At 38.2% G+C, this 26801-nt stretch overlaps 2 protein-coding genes across 4 annotated transcripts in view; one reads left to right on the forward strand and one right to left on the reverse strand.

The window, feature by feature from the left end:
* FANCB (FA complementation group B) overlaps window positions 1-26801 on the forward strand; it is a 366354-nt gene that overhangs the window by 269242 nt on the left and 70311 nt on the right. The gene's annotated exons all lie outside the window — the stretch shown is intronic.
* GLRA2 (glycine receptor alpha 2) overlaps window positions 1-26801 on the reverse strand; it is a 180270-nt gene that overhangs the window by 117044 nt on the left and 36425 nt on the right. Inside the window, exons 1-3 of one of the 3 annotated variants that reach the window (XM_082717026.1) lie at window positions 21113-21176; window positions 20950-21017; window positions 12700-12923 (exon numbers count right to left, since the gene is read on the reverse strand). In XM_082717026.1, coding sequence (XP_082573152.1) covers window positions 12700-12923; window positions 20950-20952 — 227 coding nt within the window. In that variant the 5' untranslated portion in view covers window positions 20953-21017; window positions 21113-21176. Of the gene's footprint in view, window positions 1-12699; window positions 12924-20949; window positions 21018-21112; window positions 21181-26801 lie in introns of those variants that run through there. The other 2 variants (XM_082717025.1, XM_082717024.1) reach the window with 2 other exon arrangements.

The raw sequence follows: 26801 nt of genomic DNA on the forward strand, positions 1-26801 counted from the left end.
ATCCAGACTTCTCATGATCTATTCTTTTAAAAACTCTTCTAGCCTCTCCTGGTAGCCTCACAGAGTAGGAGTGTAATTGACTAGGGATCCAGGGATCTAGGTGGTAGACCCAGCTTACCCATAAAGAGCTATTTGACCTTAACTAAATCTCTGGCCACCCACAAGCCTATCCTGTTCAAAATTTTTATGATTCTAAACTATAAGTGAAGATGACCAGATTAAAGTATTTCTTCTTATAGGTGAATTTGCATTCTTGAATATAATAAAAAAAAACTTTAAATGCCAGTAATAATGCTTCTTAAAATAGGAACTTTCTGGCTACCTGGGTATATCAGTGACACATTAATTGCCCCCACTGGGCTTTGTCATCCAATATCCTAGAACACAATCCAGTCATCCAATATCCTAGAACAAAATCCCCAAGAACATAAAGACAGCCTTATGGTAAAATGTAGGTTTGTTGAATCTCTCCTCTCAGTTGTACTTTGAAATTTCTGAACGATGTGACATTCTAATGCCAGGGAGATTTGACAGAATGCATTTAGTATCAAATAAGAGTACCCTCTGAAGCCACCTAGACCTTAAGCGAAAGTAACCTGGGGGCAAGTTAGAAGTCAAGTTAAAAGTACATCATTAATACAACCTACAGATGGGGAAAGGATCAGGAAATGTTAGGGAGTCAGTGGATTAAAAGACACTGCCAGGCCAGTTGTCTGGTCAAGGTACCCTTTATCATAGTGGATTTAAGCTTTGGTGGGCATAAGTGTCATCTGAAGGGCATCTGAATCCAGGTTCTCAGGTCTTTTTGATAAGCAGCCCAGGTAATACTGATGTTAGTGTCCTGGAGCACATCTTGAGAAGCATTACTTCCACATGTCTCTATGGATGACTTTAATTACTGTCAACAGCAAAGATTAAAAGGAGAAAATTTTAAAAAGGAAATAGGAAGACTGAGAAAGTGGTCTGCAATTTTTCAGTGATGTTAGCACTTTCTTTGGGAAATATTACCTTCTACTTGAAACCAGAGCAGGAGAGTTAGGCCCACGTGGGGTTCTAAGTGATTGTACCAGGGTTGTGAGACAGGACGTGTTAATCATGATCCTCAGTCACAATAGAGAGTCATGCTGGTAAAGTCATGGCTGTGAAACCAAGGTTAGTCCACTGGCAACCAAGGATATGGTGGGTGTGGGGACATCTGAGTGGCTCAGTTGGTTAATCTCCGACTTTTGATTTTGGTTCAGGTCGTGATCGTAGGGTCATGGAATGGAGCCCCACATCAGGCTGTGCTCTGCGGGGAGTCTGCTTGAGATTCTCGCTCTCCTCCCTTTCCCTCTGCCCTTCCCCCTGCTTGCATGTGCGTTCTCTTGCTCTCTCTCTCTCTCTCTCAATCTGTCTCCTCTTGAAAATAAATAAATAATTTTTTAAAAAGAATATAGTAGATGTGGTCAGGAAACTGGGGTACTTGCTAAGAAGGGTAGGAGGACAGTTTCCAGGTACAGCAGAGAAGAAACCAAATCCATGTCTATTAAAACACACATATGTGCAAAGATAGACAATGGAACTCGAGTCAGGGCAGTGGCAGTGTATCAGGGCACTGTCCCTGGTCTCTGGACTCGAAAATCAGCCACTGAGAAATTTCAAAGAAAGTTGTATGCATTGGATGAGCCTCAGCTACAAATTTTACAAAGCTCGTGGTACTGGGCAGGAAGGCACACAGAGCACAGAGGAGATACAGCTCTAGGTCCTCAGTGAAAAGATATTAGTGTTAAACAGAAGTCCACCTGGTTTGTAGTCTAGCACATCCATTCAGCAATTTTTGACAAGTGTTTATTGGGCACCGTGCATACCAGACACTTGAAATTACAGTTTCTCTTTTGAAGGACATCATAGTTTAATATTATTATTATTTATATATTATATGGTAATATATATTAATTATATATAGATTCTTTCAGTGGAATCTATTGCAAGAATTTTGCATTCATTGTTCAGCTTCTTAAAATAGTTCCCAAATCCCCATTTAAAAAATATTTCCAGATTATGTCAATCAGACACAACTGAACTGAATTAATTAAGTAAAAAGCTTCTAATTACTCTCTTGTGGCCTAGATCAGTGCTCACACTGGTTGGGTAGAACAGATACCCTTATAGACCTAGATCCTGAGAGGGCTCTTTGAGTGTATCAGGGAAGTAGGGCTTGTAATAATCATTTGATGCTCCTAAATAAAAGCCCAAGGTACCCACAAAAGGATCTTGATCTATGAAGAGCAAAAATAATTGGTCCAACTTTGGCAAGGCAGGCAAGAGATGAAATTTTTAAACTTATCTTCTGAAAGCTTTGTAATTAAATGTCTGCTTTGAACTCACTCATCATAGAAAGCATAGACTAGGGTCCTGCTCACTCTAGCCCTGAGCTAGTCACCTAATCTATGGGCAAGCACAGCTTGCTTGGCTGTGCTTGGCTGTGCTTGGCTGCACCTAGAAAGACTTTCCATATAAGTAAAGATTGAAAATCCATGGTGTGTAAATTATTAGAAGTTCCAGAAAGATCCCATTACATATCCTTGCTCAAACACCTTCCAACTCTTTGCTGCTACATATAATTAACTAACAGACATTTAGCTAAAGACTCCCATGACTATTAAGATGCAAATATAGGGAAATAATAGTGTTCTAAATACTGTTAGTCATTTCCTCCTTTGTGTATATGAGTTGATGGATCCTCAAATTCCCTACCAATATCCCCAAGAGCAGACTTTGATCCTGAGAGTATTAAATGGAAGGATGAAGCTGGATGGAAAACATGGCTTAGAACAGTGTGGCTAGGGCACCAGAGAGAAATAGTTTTTTCAGTGTTGTCTAGGGCTGAACCTAAACCCCCCACTGGATCTAAGCTGTATGGTTAGACTCTATCCTCTAAATTTCAAAGAAATATAAGACCAGTTTTTCACCGTTGACCTTAGGATTTGGAAGTGGTGCCTTATATCACTGTTGGTTCATTGGCTGTTCTACTCCTCTCCCTTGACTAAATGCCAGTGGCTGACTAGGAAGGTCCGTGTTTACCAAACATTATAAAGGCATCACAGAAAATACCCATATGCATTGAGCAGCACTAGCAGGGAGGGACAAAAATACAGTATCTGTTCCCGTCTGTGCCTGGTCCTTTTAGAAAAATGTGCACACATATGGTTGGCCCATGTTAATTAAGTCCAAATATGGACTGCATTCAACTTGGAGAGTAACTGATAAATCTGTGGCTAAAATTTTTCCAAATGCTTTGATATTTCCTGAAGAAAAATGTTTTGAAGGTGTTGAATAGGAGAGGACTCAATTGGACACCACCAGAAAGAGGAGCTCAAAGCACCAAAGACTCAACTAATACTGTTCACGTGTTGGTTGCATTTCACATTTCAGAAGCATTTCAATGTCATTTCAATATCAAAGTATTTATTTGTACACCCAGATATTCATCAAGATAAAATGTTATGAAGTCTGCACATTAGAATAATGAGAACTGACTTGTCCTTGGTCACTTTATGTCTAAGAGCGCTGCATAGCAATTTTCTTAGCCATTCGGTATCTAAAAGTATTGTATGATAATTTTCTCAACATTTTGTTTGGGATTATTTTACTTTTGGCAAAAGAGAAAGGGAACACATGCTTGGGAACTGCAAATAGGGTTTTAAGATAACCAAAGTAACTTTGTATCTGCTAACAGCAGTGAGAAAAACTGCTACTTTGTGAGTATTTTACTTCATTAAGACTTCTATTGTGATAACTGTTGGAGAGTGCTGGCCACTGTTTCTGGTGGCAAAGCCTGGAGATAAAATGGAGCCCTGGTCAGATGGTAGGATGCTCCATCCTTGACTAGGTAACGCTGAAATCCAGCACAGTTCCTCAGTTCACTCTTAACAAGAAGCTAGAGAGGAGATCTAAGCCATTATCTGAAAGAAAATGCATCTGTCACTTCTGTTTTAAGCTAAATGCCTCTCACAAGGAGGAAACCCAAGGCAAGGAGGCTATCCATCTGCTGGAAGCTAGGTATGGAAGCTGAGAGGAGCCTCAGTGTTAACACGTACTGAATAAGGAGAGGTTTATGGGTCTGGGTTAGGGGAAATAGGGAGAGCTGTCTCCCCCCTTTCCTCCCTTTCATCCTACAGCCATCTCGGGGTTATTATGACATTCATTGAACATTTAGTATGAATCTGGAATTGAGAAAAACTGCAGATCAATGAAAGGTTAAATGACTTCTCACAGTCACTTAGTAAGATTGGATTTGACTCCTAGTCTTCCTAAATCTGAGAACTGATCTCAGAACTGACATCTTCCCCAACCCCACAGCATTCTGTCTGTAATTCCCACCTCATTCACTGTTTTCTATCCTTTATTTAACTGCTAAAATTTAGCAAAATATCCCTACTAAAGTGAAACATCAAATAAAGCATTTGTTTTATTGTCCTTTGAAAGGAATGATCAATCAGCTATGGGATGGCCTTGCTCTGAGTGTGTGTCATGTGTAGAACTTTACGTAACTATATATGTCTTTAACTGTCTTTCAATGACTGTCCAGTGATAAGTGTGTTCTCTTCAGTACAGATGTTGGTTTGTAACTTTAAATGCCACAAGCAAGGATACACTTGTTGGAGAGACTGCTGAACTTTGAGGATGTAAAATTTTTTCCCATTTTAAAATGGATTGCCTTTCTTTTGGATTATGTGCTTTGAGAATGCACTAAAGCAATTCATGTGTCTCATAAGGACCATGGCGATATTATACCCATTTATTTTGGGATTAATACCATCCAGGGAGATTCAAGGACAGCAGTATGGACCAGGTAGGAGCCCATGTTAACATGAGTTAAACAGGCTCGCTAGGACTTCTGAATTTCCTTTGGCTTCCAGCCACAAGAAAACGCAGATAATGAGTAATAGCAGACTAGCCCTTTGACTCTGCTGGCTCAAATATACCATGTAATTTCCTTTAACCTACATACCTAGTTAGTAATTGTCCCAGCCAACCATCTTTGTGTAATTGTCTAAAAGTACATAAACCCATAATTCATGAATACATTCTAAAATAATATCTCATGGATACTCCTGCTGAGTGAATCAGAGGGTATAAATGATCTAATTTGCAATTGGGAACTTTCTCAATAGGGAGTTTAGTATTGAGTATTTGTCATTGTGAAAACTATATTTTGAACACAAGGCTGCCTCTTAAACTACAGGTACTCCAATATTTGCTACCCCATTCCAAAATGAGGATCCTCTTCTCAAGAAATGGATATTTAACTTGTGAGAGAAAGACTCAGAGATTCAAAAGTAAAAAAAAAAAAAAAATCCAAAAGTAGTTTGAGATAGGCATCTTAAACTTCAGAATCCTCTCTTGCTTACTCCCAAACCCTAAGGGACACAGAGAACTCACTCTTACTTTCTCATTCAGAGGGAATTTTGTGGGTGGAAAGGAGGTCTTTTTTTTTTTTTTTAAGATTTTTATTTATTTGAGAGAGAGAGAGAGAATGAGAGAGAAAGAGAGCATGAAAGGGAAGAGGTCAGAGGGAGAAGCAGACTCCCTGCCAAGCAGGGAGCCCAATGCAGGACTCAATTCTGGGACTCCAGGATCATAACCTGAGCTGAAAGCAGTCACTCAACCAACTGAGCCACCCAGGCGCTTGGAAAGGAGGTCATTTTGAGTTATAAATGTATGATAGAGCTATAAGGAGCCTCAGATTTTATCTAATCTTTTCTAGTTCAATCTCATGTTATGGATGAGGAAACTAAGACTCAGAATGACTGATGGGGTTCGAAAAGCAGTTCTAAGAGCCTGGGGGATACAGTAAATGATGCAAACAAGTGTGGAGTTCCTGATGCTCTGAGCTACCTTTTCAGCATTCTGTTCTTCACACCATCACCTTCAGAGCAAACCCTGATGAATGTTAATGCAGTGGAAAGTTACCTCCAAAAGGAGGAAAATCTACTGGTTGCTATTGCTAGTCCAATCAGGTAAACAGTCAAGGACAAGTGTTCATGCCAGCTGCCACATATTTCATTGCACAATTCCCTCTTTTGCTCAAAACAAGGGTAAAATCCTAATGCTGTTGTATCTGAACCAGTATTATGCCCATGAGTATATGTGAATTTCTGAACCCAATCAGAAGCTTGACAGAGCTTTCCAGCACTTTAAGAATCTGTCGTATATAGGGCACACTTTCTAAACTCTAATACTTGTACCCTCAGTGGTGTCTTTTTTGAGAACCACTGCTTCCTACCCTCCCAACCTTGCTTGACTCTAGAAAGAATGGAATCCTTGGGGTTTCCATGGCATTTCCCAGCACTTCTCTGAAGACTCACTGCTTAATTCTGATGTGGGCGCTTATGCTACAGTCATTAATTACTGCATTAAGTCAAGTCACAGAACTAATGAGGATTTGGACACATAATTGGAAAATGAGAATGTAATTTTGCCGGGATTATAGGATAGAAAGATAAACATGGTTCAAATAGGCACAGAGACAAGAAATCACAGCTCTTATAGCTGCCTTCTAACAGAAAATATGGGCTTACGTGTCTCCTCAAAATTGAGAGTAAGATAATCCAACTATCGCCATTGGTAACATTTAGGCAGGTCTAAATTCACTGTGCGTTATATTTTCAGCTCTGACATCTAAATAGAGAATTTTCTTTTTTCCTATGCCATAAAAATCATTCCATAACTAAAGTTAGAATCTTTTGAAGTTCTTGCATCAAGCTCCGGATGAGTCAAAGATAGGAGGTTATGTGAGAAAAGTTGGCCTTTTATGCGTGTGGGTAGAGTCGGTCATTAGACAGGATTATTTAGGGAGCTCCATTGGATGTCTGTCTAGAAATCTACACTCCACCTACTCTCAGTGGTGCCTTAATCTATTATCAGAGGGAAGGCATGTCAATCCCCAAGAGTTCTCTATTACAACTCAAGTACTACTGGGAAGGTAGAACACTGAATCATCTACACCTAGAATCATGAATTGAATCAAAAGAGGTTAATAAGAAAATCACCTCCAACACCATAAAAGAATAAGTTTCAGGTCAGATAATGTTTGATGATGAGGGGGAGGAGATAGCGTGGTGATAAGGGGTACTACTGTGGAGGAGCAATCCCATAATTTTTTATGGCTTGGAGGACTCTGTGTAGTTGGAGGGTAGCATAAGACCCCTTGGTACTTGGTCAGTCAAATAAGAAGACACTGAAGGCAAACAGTATTTCCTTACCAACTTTGCTTCAGGTATACCCATTCTGTAGGTATGCAATAAATATTAAAGCAGAATTGTTTAATTCTGAAGAGAAGTGCTGAATACCCCCGTACAGGAAATACACTTTAGGGAGATTCAAGGACCTACTAGAGTTTTCACTGAACCCTCAGGTTAAGAACACCTACTCTATAGGGTCACACTCAAGGAGTGGGTCTGTTGGGTCTGTCCTATCCTTAATGTCTGGAATTTGTAGGGATCTGTCTTGAGCAACTTACTCTTTGTCTTAGAGCCTGGAACAGAAAGCACAATAATTAAATTACAAGAAAATATGAGGGCCCTAGAGTATGTGGCAATTCCACTTTTGATCTGTATCCTTATAACATATATTGCATTCTACTAATGGTCTTAACCAAATCATCTCTTTTTAAAGATGAAGAAATAGAAATTCAGAGTGTAAGACATTTCCCTAGGTCATTCAGCAAATTCTGAGGCCAGAAACTCAAGCCCGAGAGCATTTTACTCTAAAATCCTTGTCTACTGTAGTATCAGAAATAACCAGGGTAGCATTCAGCATCATAAGTTTCAGAGTAGGAGCCCCAAAGTGTACAGCAAAGTGAAAACTGGGAGATGAAGAACATAATAAATTAGCAACACAGTGTTGATGACCAAGCATATGTCTACTAAATCTAGTGGGACAAAAATGTATGGAAGTAAAAACAGTGAGGTAATTCCCTCCATTCTTCCAAAAATGGTAGCCATTTGTTTATCATGTTAACAAATGTAGGAAAAAGCTACTGACTTAAGTTGTAGCAACTGTGATGTAAGTTATATAAGGAAGAATTTCTGCATAATGTTAGAGTAACTTATTATAGGATCCAAAGAGAGAATATAAAGTTTCCTTCTCTGAGGGTCCTTAAGATGAAAATGAGTTCTCAACTGGTTGCCTGAAGGTAGGAAAGTTGACTTAATGACTTGAATGGTTCTCTTCAGCCCTTTCATCCCTGGGATAGTAAAATTTTTCAGAAAGTAGTTATATTATGTTGGTGACATATGCTGTTTAAAACCATCGAATTGCATCAAATTGTTGCACCTTGAACTGAAAGTCAATTGTTGCACCCTGAATTTAAAGTCTTTTCAGACATTTGCAAAATTTGAAGAAACTTTATGTTTTCATCTTAAATCTTACCTTCTTCCTCCAATAGTTCTTTGAAAAATTAGTCCCAAAAAGGTTGGTTCCAAAATGACCTGCCTTTGGAATTGTATTTGTTCCTATCTTTGGACTTGAGTTGGAGCAAATGAAGAATTAATGTGTGGTAGGAGATGATAGCATTGAAATAGAAGTCAAGAGCTTTGATTCTTGGCCTAGCTTTCCTATTTATGGGCTCCATTATTTAATCTCATCTAACTTGGTGAAAGAAGTCACTTCCTCATTGGTAAAACAAGGGTATTGGATTAGATACTTTGCAACATAATACCTTCAAATTAAAAAAAGAATCCTGAGGTTCTATAAAAGTCAGAATGCTGGCAGAAAATTCTCAGAAGCAATAGAAAGTAAAGGAAGAAAACAAATATTAGCAAAGACGTTGTGGACAAGTGAGACAAGCTGCTCCTCTCCAAAAATACCTTCTCCTTTTTTCTTTCTTATTGCACACCATATGCCATGGTGCCCTGACTTTTACTGCAATCCATTATATTCAATCCAATAAATATTATTTGAGTAATAATATATACAATACTCAAGGCTCACCTCACTATTCCACTATGGATTTAGGCCTTTTTAAGTAACATGAATTTAGGGGCCGCCTGGGTGGCTCAGTGGGTTAAAGCCTCTGCCTCCGGCTCAGGTCATGATCTCGGGTCCTGAGATCGAGCCCCACATTGGGCTCTCTGCTCAGCAGGGAGCCTGCTTCCCCTTCTCTCTCTGCCTGCCTCTCTGCCTACTTGTGATCTCTCTCTGTCAAATAAATAAGTAAAATCTTTAAAAAAAAAAAAGTAACATGAATTTAGAATTTGACTGTCTCTAAAGGGAACGTAGAAAGCAAGATGTGTGTGTCCTTGTTTATACTTTGGTCATGGATGATCAATACTTAATGTAGCAGGTCAACAAAAACTTAAAAAGAAAACAAAGAGTAAGATCCAATGTATTAGGGAAGTGAATATCAAAGAAGAAATCAGAAGAGAAGTGGACAAAAATAGATTTGACAACTTCTCATCAGCAAAGACTGTGTCCTGCCGAACTGGATAGAAATTTTCTAACAATGATCTAACATTTTTAGCTCCTATTTAAAAGATTTGTTTGAATTTTACTTAAGTACACCAAGTGTTGGAATCTGCAGGATACTTGTGGAGTTTTAGTCTACTGTCCCCTCTTTTTTAAACTGCTGTCTTTTAGGAAGCTTCCTGGAAAATGCGATCTTGCTTGTTATGAAATCAATGGACTGCATAGTTCTCTTTGTGTTCTGTTTGGGTGTCAAAGCCTTAGGCTTTGGTTTCCATGCGGAGTTAATTTTACTTCTGCTCCTACAAAGCCAAGGAAGCATGGAATGTTCATGGGTGAAATGCCATCTTCCATTTGTTTTACGTTTCAGAAAATGCAAATTTAAAACATCACCAGAGAACATTATATTTTTAATGTGGACCAATGTTTAAGTAGTTATTTAAATATATAAGGTAGAGGCAATTCATGAATTTATCTTTGGTACTTCAGATGTATCCCTTCCTTCTATCTTTATTAACCATCTTCATCCTGATTTCTCATCTTCATAGGTATCAAATGTACTATTAGAATGAAAATTTCGTATCAGCTCTTTACAGCTTAGTATGAATTTAAGTCAATGGATTCCCTCTTCTATGAATATTTATTTACATTGTAAACCTGAGAGTAGAGAGAAAATCTTTCCTAATGCAACATCAGCAGGAATCTTTCCAGCACCTTTAAGACATCAGAAACTGTCACCTGCTTGGCCTTAAACTTGAATCGGACCTGCAGCTGGGCATTTATTATCACTAATTACTCCTTGTCTTCTAGTTAAATTGAGTCCAGTGGCTCAAGTAAACAGACAAGTAGGTGCCAGGCCCTAAATTCTAACAAGATTTGAGTCACACCTTCATTTGCAAAGTTAGAGCCACTTTTCTTTTCCTTGTTCCTCATTTATTCCTATTACTTAATTTATCTTTTGTCTGCCTGCCTTGTTAGACTGGAGCCCTTCCAGGGCAGAGACTGTATCTTACTCAGCTCTGGATCTCTAGGCCTAGCACAGTGTCTGGCTCATTGAAAATCCTTCCAGGCAAATAATTAGATTGCTGTCGTTCAATTCTCCCAAGAGCTGTGTTTCTCTAAAATGGCATGCCCAGTTCTCCTACACCAAGGATCTTTCCTCTGATTTCATAGAGCACCCAAAATGAAGGAAAAATCTAAAGCAGCCTGTGCCGGGACAAAATCTACCCAATCCAAAACAATTGTCAGGGTGTTTCAGAGCTTATAATATGCTACAGTGCAAATGAGAGATGGAAGAATTGCCAGATCTAGGTCTGGGGAACATTATATTCTTCATGGTTCTAGATTGGAAAGACCTTCATAGAACAGAAGGGGAAAAACTTGGTTTTATTTCAGCAGTGCACGATGCCAGGTATTTACTAGAGCAAATGCCACCCAAGGCCCAGGGGGTTAGCTGAAGCAGCTGATACCCTGTGCTGCTTTTTATAACTCTCCTCCCTAGCACCACGCTCCACATATGTCCCGTTTCATCAGGTCACATCAACTTAGGTTGTGCCCAATACTGCATCTTACCTCAAACACATGAAATATTCGGTTTTCTTAAAATGTTTATAAAAATAAAAATAAAAGTAAAGTTCCTTAAAAATCAAGTGGAGGAAGTTTCCTGGTTATTGCGTAAGCAGTAGCTTTGCCAATTTTTACAAATGAGCAGCCTCTTTCATTCCACAAGACATCCTGTCTGTCAGCCATCAGCAAACTGAAATTACCAGGTTAAGAATGGAATATGCGGTGCAGACCTAAATTGTAGAGTTGTGAAATGAGGTTTGATGGTGATGGCTCTACAGACTTTTGAAGATTATTTGCAAGGATACAAGCTGTCTGTCCATTTTCTTTTGTGATAATATTGGAGAGAAAGGGAATATTCTATAAAACATCTTTAAAATGTCAATATTTATTTAATAAATATCTCTCATATACAGTACATCTTCTTGGACCTTCCAAAGGAGTTACAGAAGGTGTGAAATCCAAATGTCTTGGCTTTAAAGAGCTTACTATTCGAAAAAAATGTTAACTTTAAAATACAGAGAGCCATTATTTCATTTACTGAGCACATACTCTGTGTCAGGTACTATGACAAGTATTTCTATATGCGCTGTATCAGAGATTGGCAAATTATGACCAAAGGGCCAAATCTAGTCCACTCTCTAGTTTTATAAATAACATTTTATTGAAGCACAGAACACTCGGTTGTTTGAATATTGTCTATGGCTTGCTTTTGTGCTACAATGGTAGCGTTGAGTAGTTGTGACAGAGTTGAGACAGTCTGGCCTACACTGCTAAGGTACTTACTGTCTAGACCTTTACAGAAAATATTTGCTGACCTCTATTCTCTAATTTATATCATTCATTCTCACAAGAATACTTAGAGATAAATATAGTGCTCCTTATTTTACAATTAGGTAACTGAAAGTCATAGGTTATGTAACTTAGTGGCAAAATTTGGATTCAATTCGAGATTGTGTGACTCCAAAAGATCCATGTTCTTATGCTAAATTCATATACAAAAATAGCCAAAATATGAGGTAAGAAGAAATAAGAGTCTTATAGAATCACAGAGGAACTAGAGTTCAGAAAAGAAAGATAGGATTTTGAGGTTAGGGTGATAACAGTTCTGTAGAAGATCATATTTGAATGTAAAAGCAAAAATGGATCTCGAGATATGTCACTCCCAAGCTCAAGCCCAGGAAAAGTTGAGAGATCAAGGTTACATGTTTGGTTAGAAGCAGATCTGAGATGAGAACTAGTTTTTCACTCACCCAGACCAAAGTATACTGTCAATGACCATGCTGAGCCATTGAATGTTTTTGTCTGTGTGGTTACACGTTACAGAATGGCAAAATTATTTGAAATGGAGAATTTGTACATTATGCTCAATGATTAATTGAACTAAAGGCCTGTACTTCTTTTATTGAAGCAATCAAAAATACATGTATGCAGGTATTTACATGATATCCACTCACTGTCTTCATATATATATATATATAATAAATATATATATGCAAATTATATATATGTAAATTTTATATATAAATTAAAAATATATGTATTTTGTTGTTGTTGAGAATCATACTTCTGAGGCCATGGGAACTTCTGGCATTCTCACCAATTTTAAGATTCAAATGATAACCAAGAAACCACACTAGGCCAGGAGAGAAATGGAGAAGTAAACAGGTACAGCCAACAGAAGCTTACCTGATACTGTAGAGTACTTTGCCATTTTTTGAAATTCGAAGCAATTTGTTGTCAGTGGTGACATCATGGAAGTTGGCACCCTTCTCATTGGCAAAGAATAAATCTGGTTTCCAAATGGAGTCAAGCATGGATGGGTCCAAGTCCAGGGAATCATCAGGGTACTCGCTATATGCCAGCCGTGAATCATTCCACTGTTGTCTCAGAAAAATGTTCACTCGGTAGTCCTATGGAAACCCCATGCACAAGAGTTACTTATCATGCAGTCTGGCAGAAGAGGTCCATCTGCATTTCCCCTCTCTTCTCCCTGATTTGGTGCAATATATTTCATGTCTATACAAACCAGGCTATGTATATCCTGGCCAAAATGAAACACTCAGTGCTATTAGGAGTGGGAACAGAGGGGAGAAAGAGAGAAGGCTCACCCAAACCAGAACACTAACGGAACACGTTGAATTGGTTGAATTTTTTTATGCGTAAATTGAAATCACTCATCCTGGGAGGAAATAATACTAGCTCAAGCTGGTTGTTCCATAGAAAAAGGTAACCATGAGTACAGAAGTCACACTGTGATGGTAGATTGTCAAAACTGATTCATTTTCCACATCAGAAATGACATATCTCTATTCTCATTCTGCTCAGATGCTCTGGGCAAAAGGAAACCCACTCTGTAATTTTAGTAGTAGAAATCTTATTATAAAACTCTGACATGATGGGACAATATTTTTAAAATTCGTCTCCATAAATATTAAGCTGCTTCATGTTGACAAGATAATTCTCTCACATTACTTACTTTAAAAATTCTTAAATATTTTATCATTTCTCTGAATGGGTTGTATCTATAGTAGTTGACTTGATACTTCATCAATACAGAGATATTTTTCATGTTTTCCTGATCTGCACCTTATGATGAAGGTGTTCTTCCTTATGGAAGTGCCATTCCCACTTGATCTGGGAATTTACTTCTTTGTCAGTAAATCATCCCGAGTCAGTGACTTCTTTTCTGGGAATATCTACTCAAAGGTCTTTCTTTAGGTTTGTGAAAACTGTTGCTTTGCTTGGTGGAGTGGACCCCAAAAGAGGTTTTAACAGTATTCTCTACTCAAGCAGTACTATAGTTCAGAGCTAAGGGTTGTTCACTCCTGATACTTATGGTCACTTAGGGTGATATATACTCATACCTTCTTACTCTCTTTTTTTTTCATTTTTCACTGTTTGCTCCATCTCCACATCTTTGGCACCTGGATTTTTGGTCATTGTTTATTTTACCATAATGGTGACCACCTTGTCCAGGTTTGCCTGAGAACCTCCCACTTTTAACCCCCAAAGTCACATATTCAGGGGACCCATCCAATTCTGGGCAAAACTAGAATGGTTGATTACTCTATTAGGTACAGTAGAGACCACCTCAGGATGGCCAGTTGGGGTTCATTCCCTCAGGGCCAAAAGAAAAAAATAAGTTGTAAAGATTAGGGTATGTGGAAAAGAGCTTCAATCAAATTCCTTCTACCTATTTATCACTAAGCTATCTAAACTCCTATGACATTTTTTCAAATACAGCCATCCTAATTTATCAGGCTGATAGAGTATTTTGGAGGTGACAGGTGTTGGAAATAGTGCCCAATGTAGGTTTAAAGAATACTAATAACCAAATAATTACTAACTTCTGAAAGTCAAGTCATCAAAACCCAGCTCATTTGGAAAGGCTGAAATATTAAAAGAAATAACCTTAAGGTTCTCTGTTGTACAACATAAGAACTTTCTGACTTGGAAAATTTTATCAGCTGACTTTTATTTGGGATTTTACCAGGCATGCATGGCAAATTTTCAAATCTAAGAGGGCACTATTGTGGGCCTAGTCAGGCTTCTATCCCATCCTGTTCGCTCACTCACTCCTCAAGCGAGTGAATTAAGGGAACAGCAGAATCTCAAAGATGTTCCCGTCATATAGTTTTGGAATTGTTCAAAGGGACCAGAGGATTGTAACTGGAAAGAGATGATCAGTTCGGTGTTTCATTGGCAACATGAGTTACTGCAAGCTTTGGAATTGTGTGAATAAAGAGTGAGGTTGTGTGATATGTAAAAAAAAAAAAAAATCAAAAAGGGGGACTATTAGAAATATAATAATCCAACTTACATCTAAGTATGAACTAGATACATCAACTATGAGCTTTCCTTAAGGTTTTCTGAGGGAGAAAAAAATGCGGCTTCTCCAGTGTTTGACATCTACTCTTTAGGGTAGGAACCAGTTTTCCTTAACAAAATGTTGTGTGTGGGAGGGGTTGTGAAGGGATTGGGGGTGGTCTATGAGCTTGTTTCAGTAGGAAGTAGGAGAGAAGAGAATCTCAGAGAATCTCGTCCCTTAGACAATTCTGGAGGTAAGAAACTCTAAAGTATGAGAAGTAATGACAGCTAGAATAGAGGTGAATGGGTTAAATATCTTAGGCCTTTGGGAAGCCAAGGAGGCCCCAGCCCTGCCCAGGAAGCACTTATAGGATAGGAAAGACCAGAGAAGCCAGATAGGCAGTACTGGGCAGCAAAATCACCAAGAGAACATCATTGCAACCCTCCCTTGAGCCTGAGAATGATTTAAAACTGTATATTGAGAGACCCTAGAAAATATTACATGATGACATACAATATGAGAACATTGACCTTTTAAAAAATCTTGATATAAATTTTCACAGCTAATGTGCATCTTTTTAAAAAGTCTTTCCCATGAGTATTTTTCTCCAGTGTTTCCTGGTTTTCTACTTTGAATTTTATATAGAGAAAATGATAAAATAGATTGTCTCAATATTAGAACTTGAAAAAGAATACTGTCTGTCATATCACAATAAAACCATTAATTGTCCAACAGTCAATTTAAAATAAATTATTCCTATTCATAAGCAAGCATAAGTAGAAAACTTAGAGGGAAAATATAGTTTGTGCCACAATGACAAGAATTATATGGAATACAATTTTTATTATATCTTTTGGGGGTATTTGTTCTTTATATAAATATATAAGAATTAAAATTTTCCATACTTTTGTTTATGATGATATATGCTATTCTAAAATAAACAGCAACCCTTAAAACCTTTTAGAAAAAGACATCCAAGGAACTACAGACATAAACATCCAAGGAAAAGATTTTTCTGGGACTGGACCTTTGTAACTCAGTTCACTGTGATTTTCACTGTAGTGTAAAAATTTGACACATGTGATTTTTCTCTGAATCATCTCTGTTTATTTAGAGTTAAGTTTATTTCCTCATGATATTCCAAACCACAGGAGATAGTTATATTCTTCTGTAGTTTTGCTTTGTCTTTGTGTTTGCTTCTAGGTTTAATAAAATATTAAAGGCGGAGTAAATATTGAGAGACATGCTTAAATGTAGACTGAATTTTCCCTTATACTGCCTTCTCTCTACAAAGACATTCTACTTCAAATAAATGTCATATTCCTCATATTACAATCTGTTTTCCTATGATTGACTCTCTTAGTATTAGATTAGGTCCTGGAAACATTTGAATGAAAAATATGTCTATATGTGCAAATACATATGTATTTTTTCTAAGTCATATAATCTTTATTATATTCTTAACACAGGTACTACAAGTACCTACATTCCATACTATGATTTCACATCAAGTTTATTATTTCTTAAGTTTCACTTTTCCAAATACCCTCTAATCCTATGCCCATGCCACGGATGGTTTCCTTAAGTTGAATTATTTTGGTACTACTATGCACAGAGACGGCCACTCTGTTTCATACATACTTGCAATAACCTTACTGTTACTCTCTTATTATTTTTATATCTATACATTTCTCCATCCAATTATGTTATGAAGTTATCAACCACAAGGATTTGCTTTGTTGATTCCCCACAGTGCCAGTTTGGCCCTTTGGTTTTAACCTCTGGCTACACTGCAGTAAAGTTTTCATCCTCCTGAGTCTGTGCTCACTTTGATATGGGAAGTTAGCCTTGAATTTGAAATTTTGGGGAGGGTGCACTTGTTTCATGATGAATTTAGGCTTTAACTTTGCACTGTTAATTTAGAGACCAAAGTCACCTTCTATCTCAGTTGAACAAAATGTCAGGCTTGGGGTAGATTCTTGGTTCTTCCTTAAGAAGTCAGAAATAAGAAATGTAGCTACCTGCTCTTCCTGCAAAGTTAGTATCTCCTCATGACTTGCTGATGCAGCTATAGAATGAAAGGGAGCCCATCATGTCAGTTCAGCAGTCCCAGCCCAGCAGGCGTCCTCCTAAGGGGCTGTCTACCTCTTATCCACTTCCTCAGAACGTGATTTCAGATCCGAGATGAAAGACCGCTTCGCTCTGCTGCAGTAACCAGCAGAGCATATGGAACTTATCTTGTGCGGACAAGTTTGGGGGAGCTGGAATTATATTATGGAGATTCTCTCTGAGGGAACACATTTCATGCATTTTTAGCTCTTTCTCCCCCACCTCAAATCTGTTAAACAAGGAGGGAGTCGGGATCTGCTACTGTGGCATGGGGAGTGTTCCAGCACTCACTGGTCCGAGTCACATTCTAGCCACCCAGATGTTTGAGACTCTCTCCTCTTCATTTTCTGATGGCCCAGGCTTGGGGAGAGCTGCATGCAGATGGTATACAAATACTCTTGATCTTTACTGACATTATAATATCCCCAAAGTATGTCTTTATATCAGGAAAGTGGGAGTTGCAATATACTCCCCGTCCTCTAAATTCACTTGCCATCAGCAGCTAAAGTAAAGGAGCGGGGGGGTGGAGGGGGGGTGGGGGGGGTGGAAGAAATGGTAAATTGATGTTCTCAAAACAAAATATAACCTGTTTCATCTTACATTCCTTACTAGTCTCCTAAGTGTCATTTGGAACCACAAAAATCGTGTTCTACAGAAATCTCTTAATATAGGGTCAACTAGCAATGACCATCAACAGATCCCTGTGACTCTTCATGAAGAAAAGTGTGTATTTTAGGGGCACTTGGGTGGTTCAGTCCATTAACCATCCGACTCTTGATCTCAGCTCAGGTCTTAATCCCAGGGTCATGAGTTCAAACCCCAGGCTGGGCTCCACGTGGGGCATGGGGCCTACTTAAAAAAAAAAAAAAAAAAAAAAAAAGACGTGTATTTTGGAATAATGTATATCATCATAATGATTCATGAAAGTTTTCCTTAGACAAATACATCGTCTTCCAATCACATATCTTCTGCACTAACATATCAGAGGAGTGAGAGGCAGTATTGGGTCTCTAAGTAAGCCTATACTTTGTGCGCAGGTAATACCAATAGTAATTTAGTGAGATAACATCAAACAGAAGAGGGGCAAACTCAATAGCACCGGAAGAAAGTCATCCTGAGTTCTTAAAATGGATAGTCATTGTCTCTTATTTAGAAACAAACAAATACCCAAGCTGGATCCTTCAATAAAGCTATCAGGGTTATAGAGTGAGAATGGGGGAAAAGGGAAAAAATTGATATATTTAGAAACTCGGAATTCTGAGGCATTCTTGGAAAAATTCCTTTGAAAACAGAGAGAAAGCAAAATTATTATTGCTCTCCAATAGCACTGGGACATGTCCTCAGTAACCATATACATTACTATGCAGAAAAACTAAGGGTCTGATGTTCTGACTTCAATTAAAGACAGTTCAGAGAAAAATCTGGTTCTGTTTAACTTTTTTTGACCAATTTTCTTTCAGTCAGAATTCGTGAAAGTGTGGGTCAATTCATGGGTGGGGCAATCTCAAGGTTTGGGCAAGGGAAGCTGGGCTACGATGATATTCTCTGGTGCAGAGGGGGGATTCCCAGGCAGGGCCCCATGGGTCTAGCAAGATAGATTCTTTCAAAGTAGAATAACTCAACTCTCATATTCTTGTGAGCATCCGATTGACATCTGTTTAAATACTAATGCCTCAGGTCCAGGATTGGTAATCTAGGGCCTGCGGGCCAAATTTGGCCACAGCCTGTTTTTTGGAGCACAGCCACACCCATTTGCTTACTATTGTTTATAGTTGCTTTTCTGCCCAAAGGGCAGCATTGAGCAGCGGTGACTCGGAGACTCTCAGACCCTCAAAGTCTTAGGTATTTACTGTCTGGCCTTTTACAGAAAAAATATTGGCCAGTCCCTACCCAACATGGTATGAGTATTTATTAAGCCTGATAGAGTTTCAAAAAGCATCTATTTTAGTTTCACATGAAAGCTTTAATTGAAGAAAAGATCCTTTTTAAAAGCCAGTTGAAGTTTGTCATTCCATCAAAAGCTAAGAAATAAAAGAAGCACAATAAGCATCACTCTTCTGACCATGCGATGCTGTCTATCTCATACAGCAAGATAGGCAGCTTGTTCATTTTACACTTGAGCAATGATTTCCAAGTTTTCTCGTAGGAAACATAACAAAGGACGCTTTAATAAGTGGCCAGGAAGCCCCTAAGCAGCCCATTTATTAAACACCATCAGTAGCTATTAAAGACACAGGAAAACAAGGACATCCAGAGTTTCCGTTTTCATCTCCGTGAATGTTTAGCTTTTTCTCACATTAATAAACATTGAAAAGGTGCACATTTACATTTTTGATTGAGGGTAAATGCAATGAGGAGATTTGATCAAAGCAACTTAGGATTCTAATTAATGCAATCAGCATTAGGTCGTGCAAATATCGTCATTGAATGCCATCGTGTAAAGCTGGTGACAGTGATTTGGGCTACTGGAAGATTTGCCCCTCTGTTCTCAGGATAAAACCAAGAGGGGAGAGACAGAGACTGAATGCCAAGTCCAGAGTTGGATTAGTCTTTTTCTGTTTACTTTTTCTTGTGAGTCACTTAATAACCCTATCAGGACTATCTTATTTGAGTAAAATTCTTAAAGCACTACATCCCGTTAGAGCACCAGAAGTCTCATTTCTGGACAATGCTGTGTCAGTAATATTAAAATGGGTAGTAGAGTTCCATTATGTCTAATTTTGCCAGTGAAAAGGAATGGTAAAAGGTAAATTACTTTTTCTAGCATCGAGGACACCAAAAGTACAGTAATTTTTTAAACACAATCCTAATAGCCTAAAAGAGAAAATTTATAAAGACAAGGGAACACTATTTTTTACTTCTCAATGGTATTATGCTCATTATTTCACTTGAGTGTTTCTAGGACATCAGCCACCATAGTACTTAGTCAAGCTCAACTATATTTTACTTTGACTTCATTCAATAATATGGCTGTATACCTTACATAGTCATGAATATTAGAACCAGCAAATTGATTTAGGACTTAAAATAAATCCTATGAGGAGCAAGAAGAAATTTCATCCAAATTCAGTCTCCACACTATTGCCTAGCACTATAAGGCTATTGAACTAATAGGCTGTGTCACAAGCAACACCATCACCAAGACATTTTTAAGGAATATTGGTGGATTTTATAGTATCTAAAATCCATTTCATTTACATGAAACATGTTTGCACATACATTATGATGAGCTTCTAATTAATTTTATGTTTACTGGGTTTTTTTTTGGTGGAGGGAGCCATGCATGTGATGTAATTGCTATGGATTGGGGACCACTATCTTTTGCCAACAAGATTGTGTGTGTGTGTGTGTGTGTGTGTGTGTGTGTTTATTACAAGGTCAGCACCTTCAGCATATATCTTAAGTGTATCATATCTAAGGCTTGACTGTGTTAAAACTTCCATTATATCAGGCGCCTGGGTGGCTCAGTTGGTTGGACGACTGCCTTCAGCTCAGGTCATGATCCTGGAGTCCCGGGATCGAGTCCCACATCGGGCTCCCAGCTCCATGGGGAGTCTGCTTCTCCCTCTGACCTTCTCGCTCATGCTCTCTCTCACTGTCTCTCTCTCAAATAAATAAATAAAGTCTTTAAAAAAAAAAACTTCCATTATATGAAAAAGACTGGCTATAAAATATATCTCCCAAACTATGAAATATATATTTCTGAAACATTAGAGATATAAATATCAAAATATCCTTAATATTACACTATGCTTATTTCTGATAATTCTACCTAAATCCAACCACACAGCAAGTGTTTTCAAAATTTCCCTGGCATGGGGATAAGATATTATTGACTTTGAAGTAATGAACATTTGACTAATGACTTTCCAAAGTGAAAGTGTATAAATAATCACTTTCTAGAGGTCAATGAACTTGGAAATTGGCATTCAGTAAGTGTCCCACAATATAAAACAGTGCTTCTTCAATCCCATATCCCATTTGTTCACACGAGGGCTTCAATGCTCAGTCCCACTCACCATTGTAGTTTCTGCTATTGACCCAAAGCTGTTGATAAATATGTTGCAGGTAACATTTACAGGAGGCCCTGCAAGTTGAACAATAAATAGAAAATTTGACAGGTTGTGTTCATAGCATAATCAAGTCATGTTTTTCTCTTGCCAGTGGCATCGTAGCACTTACCATGGTGGTTTCTGTGACCGATCCAAAACTGTTGATAAAAATATTGCAAGTAACGTTTACTGGAGGACCTGTGGAATGCAATAAGAATGTTGCAATAGACATTGAAGCAAAAATACAGCTCCATCAACATCTGTGCAAATGACTAGAAATGTAAACTAAATGAAAATGATGGTGAGGTTGCAAAACAAAAACAAAAACAAAACAAAACAAAGAGCAAAAACGTTTTACCCAGAGGTTCAGAGTGATAACATTCCCACTAGTATTTCAAATATGATAACTTAGCAGCTGAGTTTGGGGTTTAGAAAATATAAGCTGGAGACTATTAAACTGAATTCACTCTCAGTAGTTGCTATCAAAATAGCCTTTTGGGTGGGTGGCTTTCTTCCACCTGAAGCTCATCAACATTGTAGACATCAACAGTGGGTGCCCCACGGTGATGAAACAGCTCAGGTCATGAGTTCAAATGGAACTGCATTTTGCACTGTGGGTGAGCCAGAAATATCTACTTCTTTTTGCATGACACCCTTTAAATCTGTGGGTCTCATTGATTCTCTTGGTACCTTTGAATTTATCCCATTCATTATATCCTCTGACCCCCAATGAAAAATGGTGTTCCAAAATACAGAACCAAAGAAAATGAGCTGACTTTGAGAAAGAAACTCAGAAATGTCACTTAATGCCCATATTGTAAAGCAAGCGTTATTAATTCTCAATGTGCTTTCAATAGAGAACACACTTTTTTTTCTCCAGAGACTCAGGGGCTAATTCTTTTTCTCTTGCTCTTGGTCTCCCACCCAAGCACTAATCAGGCTCTTTTCTGCTTAGTGTCTGCATTTAAATGACAACAGGTATGTTCAGGGGGGTATGGCCGCAGAACCTTTGCCCTTCGATGATAGATATTGTTGTCTAATGATTTCTAGTTCCATGTTGTTCTGGGGAGTGTATTTTTCGCCTTCATGTAGTTACCCCCTCATGCTTTCTGGGATAAGAACACATTGCCAAGAACCATCTATTCACTTGCTGTTTTCCCCAGTGGAAAATTGTTTCTCTTCACTCAACACAGTCTCAGCAACCTAGTGCAGTCTACACTCCAGTTAGCTCTGTACCCAACAAGCCACTAGGATGTAAGTGAGGAGGAGTTTAGGTTGAGGTCTCTCCCTAGGGCTGGTAGTAAAACACAGCTGTGGTGGCACTTGAGCACCATGTTTTTTAAACCCTACAAGTTGCTGGGTTCTCCAGCCTTTGCCTTTGAGGAAAGGAAACAGAGGCTGAACAGCTAATTTAAGTCTCCAAGCAAGAACGTTTGGTAAAAGGGATATGTTAAGCCTTTTTCTTTAACATAACTAACGTTTCTGTTTTTTTTTTTTAATGAGAAAAACAGTTGTGTTTATTTTTTTTAATGTTTATAGGTATAGAGTCACACCCCATCCCATTACCAAAACATTTTTCAGCCTACGTCTTGAGATATTCCAAACCTTTTAGTTCCTCCCTTCCCCTCTTATTTCAGCATCTGCCAAGATGACCTCCTCTCCAGGGTCACTTCCTACTCTGTTTGATTTGTTTTTCTCTTTCAGATACTCAAAACAAAACAAAAATGAGTCTCTTCCCTGGCCATAAAATTCTATGACAAATGTATTTTCCTGCTAATAAGAAATAAATTTAGACAAGGTAGAAGCAAGCCATGAGAAATTGTGTATGTTTGCTTTTTTTCTTTGCAATAAAATAGTTCATTTTAAATAGCCTAACTCAGGATGGAAAAGTTTCATGAATTTTTATATGTGAGATAGGTAAGACAATGAATGATGATTAGATAAAGAAACAGGAAAAAGAGAAATGTCATCTTAACAAGAGGAATTTGAAAATTCAAACATAAATTGTCTTCTACTGCACATTATCCATTTGTCTGGCCTCCCCAACTGGCTTGCAAACATTTAGGGGGCTGCATCATATCATGGTATATTTATTTTTATCCCACCCAGTAAATGGAAGTGTGAGTATATCGCTGGAACTCAAGATATTTTTTAACCCACCACCTACTGACACACTGTATTAGGCACATTTTCAAAAGTATCTAGTTTAGCCCTCACAAAAGAAGAATAGTTTTACTGCATCAGTACATGTTTCAGATGAGGAAACTAATGGTGAGACAGGTTAAGTAACTTGCTTAAAGTCTTGCCACAGTAATTTAAAAAGTTGACACTCCATGCCTCATCATTTGGATTCCAAAAAACCTAAACTTTCAACCATGCTCTGTATTCATTACAAGATAGCCTCTCTCCCTCCTGACCTGCCAACTGTGGTGCTTTCCCCTGGCTTGTATATTTCTAGGATAATTTGATCCTTTATATCTGACCTCTTCAATCTTGGGCATTGTCTCAAGTTTCATTTGCATTTGGATGTAAAATCTTGGAAAGAAGAAAAGGCAGTTTTTTGATGCGAGATTAGCTCATGCATATATTAAGAACTGACACATATTAAAACCTTACTGTGTGCCAGTGAGTGTCTTATCCATTCTTCAGTAATTAGATGCTACCATGTCCCCCACTGTATAGGTGAGGAAGCTAAGACACAAAAGTAGTAATTAATTTTCCCAAGGTCACCGAGGTTGTAAGAGGCAGAAATTGCCTAACTTTTGGGACACTTTTCTTAACTGCAAGGGTGAAATGTCTAAGGCCAATGGAATTATCTTCATGAGAGAACCAACTAGGACTTGGCCTGCAAGTTCTTCGAGTTAAATGTTAGAACTCTTTACCCTTTTGTTATCCTGATAGGTGCCAGCACACCTTTCATCTGTATTTTTTTAAGATTTTATTTATTCATTTGAGACATGTAGCTTAGCCCAGTAATCTGCTAAGGTGTTCTAATTAACAAGGACACATTCTTAGTCGTGATCATCAGTGAATGAATGTGTTCTATAAACTGTAGAAATAGTTAACACTAGTTAACCTCATGTAATTCATTTTATCAGCAAAGTTATGATATTCCAAAGTGAATTGGATGAGAACTGGATAGGAAAAAGCATGTTATAAACATCTAACCTCTCACATCACTGTTTATCCCCTTCTTTCTTTTCCAAACCTTGTCTCCTCTCTCCCATTTTCCCTCTCGCCCTCCCACTTTCCTTTTCTTTTTTCTTTTAAGATTTTATTTATTTATTTGACAGACAGAGGTCACAAGTAGGCAGAGAGGCAGGCAGAGAGAGAGGGAGAAGCAGGCTTCCTGCTGAGCAGAGAGCCTGATGCGGGGCTCATGGGGGACCCTGGGATCATGACCTGAGCCGAAGGCAGAGGCTTAACCCACTGAGCCACCCAGGCGCCCCTCTCTTTCCCTTTCTTTATCACTCGCTCTCTCTTCCTTTATTTTTTGCCTTATTCTCTTTCATTATTCAAGTGTAGGTGACACACGATGTCCTTTTTGTTGCAGGAACACACAATAGTGATTTGACAAGTTTAAACACTATGCTGTGCTCACCACAAGTATAGCTACTATCTATCCACATACATTGTTATTTATAATATCATTGAAGATATACATTATACTGTACTTTTTATTTCTGTGATTTATTCATTTCATAACTGGAAATCTGTATCTTTCCCATCCTTCACCCATTTTGCCTATCTCCCACACCCTTTGGCAACTATTAGTTTGTTCTCTATGTTTACAGGGCTGATTCTGCTTTTTGTTTGTTTAGTGATTTTTTTTTTTTTAGATTCCACATATGAGTGAAATCATGTAGGATTTGTCTTTTTCAGTCTGACTTATTTCACTTAATATAATATCCTCTAGGGCCATCCATGTTGTCGCAGATTGCACAGTCTCATCCTTTTTTAATAACTTCATGATATTTTTGTTGTGTGCATGTGTGTGTGTGTACCACATCTTCCTTATCTGTTTCTTTATTGATGGACTCTAACATTGCTGCTATACCTTGGCTATTGTAAATAATGCTGGCATAAACATAGAGGTGCATATATCTTTTCAAATTAATGTTTTCAAAGCTCATAGCCTTCCCGTTGAGATCAGGAACACGATAAGGATGCCCACTCTCACCACTCTTGTTCAACATAGTATTAGATGTCCTAGAAACAGCAATCAGACAACAAAGAGAAATAAAAGACATCCAAATTGGCAATGCAGACGTCAAACTCTCTCTCTTCACAGATGACATGATTCTTTATATGGAAAACCCAAAAGACTCCACCCCCAAACTACTAGAACTCATACAGCAATTCAGTAACATGGCAGGATACAAAGTCAATGTACAGAAATCAGTGGCTTTCTTATACACTAACAGTGAAAATACAGAAAGGGATATTAGAGAATCTATTCCATTTACTCTAAGTTAGTAAGATCTTATATATAAGCTCTATTTACACCAAGAATCATAAGACACCTGGGAATAAACCTAACCAAAGAGGTAAAGGATCTGTACTTGAGGAACTACAGAACACTCATGAAAGAATTTGAAGAAGACACAAAAAGATGGAAGACCATTCCATGCTCTTGGATCAGAAGAATAAACATTGTTAAAATGTCTATACTGCCTAGAGCAATCTATACTTTTAATGCCATTCTGATCAAAATTCCACTGGTATTTTTCAAAGAGCTGGAGCAAATAATCCTAAAATTTGTATGGAATCAGAAGAGACCTCAAATTGCTAAGGAAATGTTGAAAAACAGAAATAAAACTGGCAGCATCACATTACCTGATTTCAAGTTTTACTACAAAGCTGTGATCACCAAGACAGCATGGTACTGGCATAAAAACAGACACATAGACCAGTGGAACAGAGTAGAGAGCCCAGATACAGACCTTCAATTCTATGGTCAAATAATCTTCGACAAAGCAGGAAAAAATATACCGTGGAAAAAAGACAGTCTCTTCAATAAATGGTGCTGGGAAAATTGGACAGCTGTATGTAGAAGAATGAAACTCGACCATTTTCTTACACCGTACACAAAAATAAACTCAAAATGGATAAAAGACCTCAACGTGAGACAGGAATCCATCAGAATCCTAGAGGAGAACATAGGCAGTAAATTAAAAATAGAACTTCCCTATGACCCTGCAATTGCACTCCTGGGTATTTACCCCAAAGATACAGATGTAGTGAAAAGAAGGGCCATCTGTACCCCAATGTTCATACCAGCAATGGCCACAGTCGCCAAACTGTGGAAAGAACCAAGATGCCCTTCAACAGAAGGAATGGATAAGGAAGATGTGGTCCATATACACTATGGAGTATTGTGCCTCCATCAGAAAGGATGAAGAAGCAACTTTTGTAGCAACATGGACGGGACTGAAAGAGATTATGCTGAGTGAAATAAGTCAAGCAGAGAGAGTCAATTATCATATGGTTTCACTTATTTGTGGAGCATAACAAATAACATGGAGGACAAGGGGAGATGGAGAGGAGAAGGGAGTTGAGGGAAATTGGAAGGGGAAGTGAACCATGAGAGACTATGGACTCTGAAAAAGAACCTGAGGGTTTTGAAGGGGCGGGGGGTGGGAGGTTGGGGGAACCAGGTTGTGGGTATTAGGGAGGGCAAGGATTGCATGGAGCACTGGGAGTGGTGCAAAAAAAAAAAAAAAAAAAAAAACAATGAATACTGTTACGCTGAAAAGAAATTTTAAAAAAATAATGTTTTCATTTTCTTTGCATAAATACCCAGTAGTGGAATTATTGGA

This window comes from Mustela nivalis (genome assembly GCF_964662115.1).
Source record: "Mustela nivalis genome assembly, chromosome: X".
NCBI lineage: Eukaryota > Metazoa > Chordata > Mammalia > Carnivora > Mustelidae > Mustela > Mustela nivalis.